We start from the raw sequence: 10,325 nt of genomic DNA on the forward strand, positions 1-10,325 counted from the left end.
TTGGGGAAGTATGACCATTGACCGGATCCAGCAAGGACAATATCATTTTGACCAAGAGTGCACGTGCTGTTACACGTGTGCTTAGCTGTCTTTGTGTTGTATAGAGATTGGTGAGCCACGTAGGGATCCACATGAGCGGCTATAATGGCTGGACAAGTATAGCGAGAAACGGCACATATATTCCTTGTGTTTGTAGAACGAGTAACATACTCCCATTTTATCTCAAATCCATGTAGGATGTGAAATAATAATCATTCATGATAAATATATATATAGGACCCACTTACGTATGAACTTAAAAAGTTTCATAATTATCCCTCAGTAAAAAGTCTCGATGCAATAATTTGTACGGCCTTAGATGTCAACACTTGATGTCAATGAGTGACGTGAATGACGAAACTCGATATCCACAAAAAAAAAATAATATTGGGTGGCTCTTCATGATCCGAAGAGATTTCGACGCTCAAGTCAGTGTATTTCTCAATAATCCATCTAATGTCAATTATGCATTGAGAGTGTATCCGTTGAGATTTTCTTATCCCATATATTGGTTTAATTTCATCATTGAGATTTGTTGCGATATGACGATTCTCTTGACCTCTTGTTTTGATTTTGAATCGTCTAAGGTTGACGCTAGAAGATTCTCTGCGAGGTATTCTCTCATTGGGTTGACTCTACGTGGTTGTTTGTTCAGATCATGCACAATTGTTGGGTTTGGATTACGTGATTGTTTGGATTTTCATGTTCTCGTTTTTTTGGTTTCACTTGTTAGTTCGACTCTTCTCTAGCTTGTCTCTATGAAGTTCTTCTTTGTGAGGTTTCCTTAGTCCTCTCTATTGTCACATATGATGTTAATTAGACATGACATTTTTTTTTCATCCAAAAAAAGTCAAAAATTATGATTTATATGTAAATCTTCCAATGCTAAGAGCACTTGCAATTGTGCTATTTTGTCTGGACCAATAAATATGTATAGGGTTTTGTGTTTTACTGATGTGGTTGCATTGGGTTTTGTGTTTTGTTGATGTACCTGTACTGAGAGATGTGGTTGTATTGGAAGATTGTGTTTTGGTGTTGTTTTATTGTGGACAATATAGAGGGCATGAGAATTTGTTGGCCTCCATGTTGAGTGGGAAGGAAAAATGTATAGGAATTTGTGTTTTGATTATATGGCTATATTGAGAGATGTGTTTTGTTGATATAACTGTATTGAGAAACGCGTTTGATTTGACTTTTTATGTAATAGAGATGGGACCTAGTGTTGATTTTTGTTTACCCAAAAAAATATGACCATTGAATTGCTCTAATTATTACGTTCAACTTGTCCGAAAATATTCAAACCATAATCAAGGCAAATTGTTTGATGTTAGCTCGAGAGTATTGGCATAAATGGTGGGCACTGTGGTCTCAATGAAGTTGATGTACACGCAGTACGCTGATCTGATGGCATGATTGAAACGACCGTTGGCGGGGTCCGATTCACGTGATAATCACATGGTCACAAGTCTCGTATAGGCTGGATTGAAAGAAGGCCCAAGGAAGGGGCCTAGTTCACGTGCGGATCACATGCGAAATAAAGCCCCGTAGGGGAAGAGGGGATGATGAAGTGCGTGATGACAATTTGTCGGGTAGCGAAACAGGAGGAGAGGTATTATTAGAAGCTGTTCACAGGGAACACGTGGGAACACCACAATCATCACCCGACATCTTGTCGGTCTCCATCACATAGCACGCCTCTCCCCCCAACCTATTAAAACACACCAATGATGCTTCCATCATCATCAAAAAGCATATCCAACTTGGACCATTGAATCGCGCGTGTTGTGTACGAACGGTCAAGATTTCTTTTTTTTTTAACTATTTTTATTTAATTTACTAGTCTCCTTAAACAGATACCCTAGTTTGTTCAAAAGTTTTTCTAGGTAGCTAAGCATGAATAGTTATTGACTTTTTGTTTCACAGTAAACAGTAGTTAATTTAATATTATATTAGGTCATGGTTCGTGTCGATTCATATGTAAAAAGTAAAATATCAACTCCAGGGATGGAGGACGGTCAATTGTCAAGACTAAATCTGGCAAGCGATAAGAGAAGTTCCAACTTCTCTCACAGATATGATGCGTTTTTTAGCCTAAAAATTAGGGACAGTTCTTGGATAGTATATTCGTGTACGATTACGACCCATAGCACACAATATCCTAAAGGGTGCATCTAAATACACACAACTTTTACTAGGTACACACAACACTGATTTCAATGTATTGCACACATAATTCGGAATTCTATGAATAAGAGACAGAGAAGAGGAGATGAGAGAGAGAGGCCAGTACTTTCTGCTTTGGTCATTGCCTTACATGGATGTGATGTGTCCCCCTCTCTCTTTATATACACACACATATATATCAAAACCCCATTAAACCTCTCTCTCTCACTGAAAACGTATCACACATATATTCATTCACGCGCATGCCTCTTTTTCCCTAGATTTTCCTTTGTTTATTTTTTTGTACATTTTTTTTATTATTTAGGTAATTTGAGGCAGATATTATAATTAATTAGATTTAGTTTGAATTAAATGGTCATGCAAAGTCCTTGATATTAATATTTAAAAATTTTCTTGAGTCATCATCAACAAAAATATGTTACTGTAAGTAGCAAACAAATGACAAGCTCTATATTTAGTATATTATATTCAACCTACCTACCATGACCAAGCAACAAGGTAACAAAGACTCTCAAATCCAGTGAATATGACGCATAAACATGAAAAAGACACATTTATTTTCTCATTCAACGCATGAAAAATAATGTGTAAAAACTAAATCACCAGTTGATAATAATTATAATTATAATGATAATAAGAAAGATAAGTATAGGGCTGCTGTAATGATTTTCAAACATATATGTCAAACACTTTCAACATGTAGTGAAAATTTCATAATCTCATATATTCCAATATCTAATATATATCAAAATACTATAATTTGGCCATGAACAACTTAAAGCATAAATCTGGCAACAAAGAAAGAATGTATGACACTGTATTATTATACATGTTGGCGGAAGATAGAGGAGGTCAAGTGAGGAAGGGGGTGTCACTAAAAGAAAATAGTAGGGGTGTTCATTTGGTTTATAAGACCGAGAGAAATAAAATGATCAAGAAAAAAAATAAAAGAAAATAAAACATACATGAAGATGTCTCCCCACTTTCACTTTAACAATAATCAATTTTAATTTAATGTATATAATGTTTGGATATTTATATAATATATATTAATATTTTTAGGTTTTTCGATTATAACCATATTTTTAGGTTTTTCGATTAGTCTCATAAACGTTTGTAATTCATTCATTTAGTTTTTTAATAAAATTCCTTGAGGTTTCCTCAATTGTTCTTGGAGAATTCTAAGATCTTGATTTCGTCGTGAACGAATTCAAGTGTTCTGATTCTGCGTTTGCGTCACAAATTGATTGTGTTGTGACTATGATGGCAAATTGAAAGTGTTGTTTGTTTTCTTGCTAGTTCAACGGGTTAGAGAAAGATTTTAAGAGATCAGGGCCAGGTTGGGTGTTCAAAAACCCTACCCAACCTGGCCCGTTGCCATCCCTATTAGTAAACCACAATCGATAAGTCCATAACTCCATAAGTCTATTAAAGTTATGATCAGTAAAATCGATAAGATTATAAAATTAGTAAGATGGTAAAATCAATAAGACCATATGGTAAGATCGATAGATCTTATCAATTTTGGGATTTTACATTTATTCGAATCGTTTTGGTTACCTAAGATCATACGATCTTACGATTAAAATCAGGATTTTGATAGCGGTTAAATAGTGTAAAATATATTTTGTTTATATTATTAATAGGTAAAAGTTATAATTACCTTAATTTAATATTAAAATAGTAATTTAATATTTAAAGTTTTTTAAGAATTGAGAGTGCAAGTTATTACAGTAGGAGAAGAAGGGGGACTTCTTGGGGTTGTGTTATCCGTACGGTTCTTAGACCAAGCTTTTTCTTTTTATTGGTAATCGGTAATAGAATGGAACAAAGTCGATGGTGATGTAATCATCAAACTGTTTGTACAGTGCTTTGCGCTGACCAAGGATCTAGGGACCCTATGCAATCAATCAGTCAGACCATAGACAGATAGACTTGTGTGCATTTAGCAAAAAAACCTGTGTATTTAGCAATTACCTATCCTAAATAATTGATTTGTCCCTTAGTGATATGCCAAGAGACAATAAAGTGACAATGTCATGTGACCATTATTGAAGTTTTAGACCAATAATTGGTCCTGTGTGCAATTATATGCAGAATTGAAGGGTTATCATAACCAACAATGTCGAGTGATGATTACCTGAGTGAGCACACGTGGATCATCATAACAATTATATGAATGTATGTGGGACCCAAGTGAGTGATGCACACTTTCAGGAAGGAGAGTGGAAGGTGAGAAGGGCGAGGAGGTTTTCTTTTTTCGGAGTAGTTCTAATGATTGTGAAGAAGAGGGTGTCGGGGAGTGGAGGGACATAGATGGCACGCACGACTCTGTATATGAATGTGGGGAGGGATGTGGAGTGGGTCCCCGGGGCCCACTTTGGAAGATAGAAAGAGCACAACGTGGGGCCCGCAGGTGGTGTGAGGCACGTGTCTCCAGGCAAGACATGTTGGTTCACGTGAGTTTGAGACGAAAGAAGCAGGTTTTTTCTTCCACGCTTTCCCTCAATTTCTTGCCTCCCTCCCCTCTTCCCACGTGAACTCCACTCTACTTTGTCCCTTTCTCTGTCTACCCTCTATCTTTTTCTCATTGCTTCCCCTCAATTTAGCTCAATTTGGCAAATGGTATTATGTTTACATTGACATAAAGAATTTATTTTTAAAACTCCATAATTCTTTTATTAAAAAAAGTACACTAACATTAAAAAAAATACTAGAAAATAATTTCACTTCTTCCGAACAAGGTTGGGAGTGGCATTCGTGAGATTTACTAGTGAATCAATAATGGCACTCACGCAAATCTCCCCAAATTCAAGTTCACTCAAAAATATAATACAAAAAGAAGGATTCAGATGTTTTGTAATTTCGTAGAGTTTAGAATTCACATCAAGTTGATGAGTATAAAAAGAAATATTATGTTATGTGACATACCATTTAAACAATTTAAATTGAATAAGTTTACTTGATGAGTATAAAAAGAAATATTATGTTATGTGACATACCATTTAAACAATTTAAATTGAATAAGCTTACAAAATAAAAAGTATAGTATGATACGACATATCATCCAAACAATTCAATTTAATAATTGCATAACCTCAAAAATCCCAAAACGGAAAAAGAACCCAAAACGGAAAAAGAGTTTCATCAGAAATCAGAATCAACAAAAATGTAAAACCATTTGTCTTAGGAGATATTAGAACACAGGGACTTCCTCAACTTAGTTAACATAATCAAACATATGACAATTTACATCTTCTGAGTCTCCAAGTTCAGGAGCTGAGCAACAACAACTACTACTAAATTATCAGTACAAGTCAAGTTAATACGACGACGAATTTGCTATTCTAAAACATTAACGGGTCAAATACTACAAAACAAGTCAGACCCACCAAATCTCGTTGTAACCACCATAAATCTTAGACCGACAGACTTTCAACATAAAGGAAAAAAGAAATGGTACGCTATTACAACCGTTTTCCTGCCCCCTTGAATCCGTACACACTCCCAACCAAGTCTCTTAAGATGTTATTTTAATTCGGATGACTGAATTGCCCTCAAACCACTACCATATTTACGATCTGGGCCGGAGTGCATCGAAGGGACCATGAGGAACGGCAACAGACGAGGCCCATGGGCCGATGGGTACGGTGGCCCTCTGGTGAGGCGGCCGTGGATCAGCAGATGAGGGTGGTGGGACCGCCACACGCTCACATGAGGGGCACATGGTTAGAGTGGTGGGAGGCGTCATCTGCATGTAGAACTGCGGGGAGAGCTTCAGTGCTCTTAGCTCCTGTACTTCTTTTTGCAACCGCCTGTTCTCCTCCGTCAGATTCTCGCAGCATCGCTTCAAGAACTCGCAATCAACTTCAGTTTGCTTCAACTTAGTCCTGCAAATGATTTCATCACCCAACCAACATCATCAGCAACCATCACAACATTATGTACCAGAAATACCCTTGTAAAAATAAAAGAATATCTCACCTTGCCCTTCTGTTCTGAAACCAGACCTCCACCTGTCTAGGTCTGAGCCCCAGCCGCTTAGCCAACGCCAGTTTTTGTTTCTGCCAAGTAATGATGCCAATCGTGTGTCAGCGAAAATACGATTAAAACCCCTCCAAGTCATCCAGACACGAATTTCTATGTCATGATTGGTTTCCGAGAAAAAAAAAACAGAGTTTTTTGAACTTACTGGATTGAGGGTGTTATGTTCTTTGAAGCTCTCTTCGAGAATAGCTGACTGATCTTTGGACAGCCTGAGCTTCTTCCTCGAGTTTTCGCCGTCTTCTTCGTCACTGATTCCCCGAGAACAATCTCGCTCGATTTCGAGGTCCTCCGATCCATTCGCTTCTCTCTCGCATCTCTTTCCGCTTATACTCGAAATAGTACTGTTGGGAGAGGAAACTCCGGCTTCCTCCTCGCAATCGCCAGTAGAAGGTAGCCGGTTCACGTCGATTCCCCGGAGAAACGATCGGTTATCGACCCGACATGAATCGGGGTTTCGATCTGCAGCGTGTGAATGCATGGATTAGACAAAAAAAATATTGATAGTTGGAAACATAAGAATTAGAAAATAAAAAGGTGTGGATTTAAAAAGAGTGAAAAAGGTAAGAAAAAAAGAAGACTTGATTGAAAAAGAGGGGAGATTTTAGAGAAAAATTTTGCTTTAAAGAGTGTTTGTTTCTCTGGAAAATACAGGGGAATGTAAATTCAGATCTGAAACAATCAAAGGCATGCAGATCTAAGCACTTGATATGTACCTGATGAAGGAAAAGTGTTGCTCCAAGACGGTTTGGAGGAAGAAGCAGAGGATTGGAACACAGGAGGATTGAGGTTCAGCTGTAGAGAATGCTGATTTTGACTCAATCCCAAACAGAGACTCAATCCCAGATCTTCTTTCCCAACCATCATGACTTCTTCCTTTCAATTTCTTCAAAGAAACAGAGAGACACTAAAAAGGTGTGGTCCTGATTTCTAGAGAGAGAGAGGATTGAGAGTAGTTCTAGAGAGAGAAACGAGTTGAAGGTTGTGGATGGGTTTGTGTTGTGTGGGTGGGGGGTTAATATAGAAAGGAAGATAGAAATGGGGAGTGGGGGTGATGTATGTGTAAGTGCAATGATGACATGGTGTCAGGAGCCTCCAATTATCTTAGTCATACCCACTGCCTCCCTAATAATTATTGTTTGTCCTCTTTTTCTCACTTTGTTATTTTCTCACTACCTTGACCATGGTAAATCCAATTAACCAACAATGCATCACTGCTTTGTTTCAATAATTCTTACTGCTCTATCACTGTTTTACAGGGCTCAGATGTCTGGTTGCAGACTTGCAGTTGCTTTTTTCACAGTGATGTATGTTTTTTTTGGATTTGGGGGCTCTAAAATTTGTAGGAAATTCCAGAGTCTCCAATTCTTCAATATAGACCATTGAACCAATCTAATGGTCATGTATTCTTACACATCAGCACAAAATAAAAATCATATTATGCATTGCACCTTAGAGAATCATTTCTCCAAGATATGCTTTTTCAAGTCCATCTCACTGCAATTTTTAACAACTCTGGTCAAATTTCTTCGTCGACGGCGACTCGAAGTCACCGGATTCAAAATCTCTCCAGCTCGGGAAAATCTCGAAGACCTGACTGAAGAGCTCTTCTACAAGGGCCAGATCTTGCCTCCATCTCTCTCCAGGATTTTCATGGTTCGAACCTTGCGCTTGGCGTCTTCAAGCACGTCCTCCTCTCCAGGATTTCCATGGTTCGAACCTTGGCAGCTCTTGACTCCTACTCCTCCTTCACCAGTGACCTCGCCTTGCTTGCTGCAGGCTGCGACTCCTCCCGGCCTAGTGCCGTCGCCGAGGACGAAGAGCTCAAATGATTGAACAACAGCCACCACTAGATCAAGAAGAGCATCAGATCCGACCGATAATGTGTTCTGCCACTAATCCGTTCATGCAAAATTTGTTCTTGTAAAATCCTGCCACTTTTTTGTTCATACAAATTGGATTTATTCATTTTTGTTCTTTTTATTAGTTAGATCCATAGACGTTGCATACATAACTGAGGAGAGAAATTTATTTGAATCTCTGGGATGTTTAGGTTGGTTACGGAGAAGTTCAAACTTCAAAGAAGAGATCCGGTATGTTTCAAGTTGATAGGATTGTTGACCTGACTCTTAATCGGGCCCATCAGATTAATCTGATAGTCTATATTGAAGAATTTGAGACTCTAGAATTTCTAACGAATTCTAGAGCCCCAAATCCTTTTTTTTTACTGGCCAACGTGTGACTTAGAGCCATAGATTGTGGAGCGGTGCAATCTAGAATTCACTATCAATCTCTCCATATATTTATCCTGGATAAGATTTGTGTATATCATATTTGTCATCGACCCATAAATCACAATTTTTATCCTGGATAAGATTTACGTATATCATATTTATCATCGACCCATAAATCACAATTTTCAATTTATACAAATAACCTCTTCATATATTTATCTTGAATAAGATTTACGTATATTATATTTGTTACCATACCGTTTCCTCATAGCGGATGAGTTGTTTATCATTTTTATGTCTTTGAACAACTCATAAGAAGACAAGTTAGAAGAGAATGGGAGATAGCTTGATTGGTCAAGTTATCTCACTTGTCTGTCCAGGACCTTGAGGTCCAGGGTTCTATTCTCACCAGGAGGGTTTGAGATTTTGATAGTTTTTCATCGGCTATGGTGGCTTTCATACCCCTTAGGGGTTTAGCGTATGTGTAACCTGTACGCCTTTCAAAAAAAGAAAAAGACAAGTTAGAAATAATTAATTGATTTCAAAATTTATTATAAGGACAATAAGAAGAATATTCGTTACAGGGACACCAATAGTAATTTGACTAATTTTTTCAGTATATGAGAAAAATTAATCTTTTATGATTTATTGACTCTCTTAGCTGTTATAAGGAAAACTAGGTAAGGTGACATTAATTCAATATCCTTTTACTTTCCATTTGTTTCAAATTAAGATCTCTACTACTCACATCATCAAATTACATCCGAGTCATTTATTGGAATGATAATGATTGTGTATATCACCATAGTAATTAGGATTCGAATCTCCCTCTCCATTTAAAAAAAAAAAAACATCATAAAATTTTATTCTATTAAAAAACTTTATGATTTCTCAAATATAATCCCAACCATGGCTATCCATATATAAATAAAAAAATATATAATTGATTTAGGAGATCATATAGAATCCTCTAGGACTGTGGGGAATCTGGATCATTTGTCTAAACCAATGGAGTTACTTATCATGGATAAAAAAAAAACAAATACTAGAAATGAAAATTGGAAATTGAAATAGTCCAGTCATAGCAAAATCTATATTGTAATGGCAAAAAATAGCATGGCCCATCAGCAACGAAAGTCCAAGCCAGAGTCGATATGAACACCGCTGTCTAAGACTCGTGTCTTCAACCATCAAGGATCTGGATCAAATGTCAAAGTCGATGACAACGTCGCCTCCTCCTCGTCCAAGGATTATTAATGTCTCATCTTCTCATATTCTGTTTTATATATATTTATGTATGGTTAGTAAGACGTTTTGCAGGAGGTAATCAGATCGATCCACCTCTGACATGGGAAGATATTCTCAACTTCCCCACTGACACAATTGAGATAGTTGATGGAACCCCACACCGGCCCATAAGACCCAAGGTAAAATTACAACCTAGAAAACCGGCTTACCAGGTGAGGGTGCCTTGGATCCTTATAAACTAGAGTTGGTAGCCTTATTTTTTCGATGTGAGATACTCATCAAACCACCCCCCTTGGACAGCCGACGTCCACGGCGGCTACGCTCGCCCTTTAAACGGCAGCCCTCTCCGCAAACGCGACTATATCAATGAAAGAACCAATGATGAAAACCCACACCGGTCCAAAAGACCCAAGGTAGAACTACAACCTAGAAAACCGGCTTACCAGGTGAGGGTGTCTTGGATCCTTATAAACTAGAGTTGGTAGCCCTATTTTTTTGATGTGAGATACTCATCAATAGTCCCTAACACCTAGAGTCGTCTCACGTTCCATCATAAGGCTCAGAGCAGGTTCAAAG

General features: G+C 37.6%; 1 protein-coding gene across 1 annotated transcript; it reads right to left on the reverse strand.

Annotated features, from left to right (window-relative positions):
* Nucleotides 1-5,417: 5,417 nt before the first annotated feature.
* On the reverse strand, nt 5,418-7,264 carry LOC120016346 (homeobox-leucine zipper protein HAT4-like). The gene is made up of 4 exons (XM_038869081.1): nt 6,984-7,264; nt 6,416-6,729; nt 6,208-6,287; nt 5,418-6,113 (listed from the first exon to the last, which is right to left on the reverse strand). Exons 1-4 carry the CDS (start codon nt 7,132-7,134, stop codon nt 5,798-5,800), a joined length of 861 nt encoding a protein of 286 aa, XP_038725009.1. The 5' UTR covers nt 7,135-7,264; the 3' UTR covers nt 5,418-5,797.
* Nucleotides 7,265-10,325: the final 3,061 nt, after the last annotated feature.

Source organism: Tripterygium wilfordii, chromosome 15, assembly GCF_013401445.1.
Source record: "Tripterygium wilfordii isolate XIE 37 chromosome 15, ASM1340144v1, whole genome shotgun sequence".
Taxonomy (NCBI): domain Eukaryota; kingdom Viridiplantae; phylum Streptophyta; class Magnoliopsida; order Celastrales; family Celastraceae; genus Tripterygium; species Tripterygium wilfordii.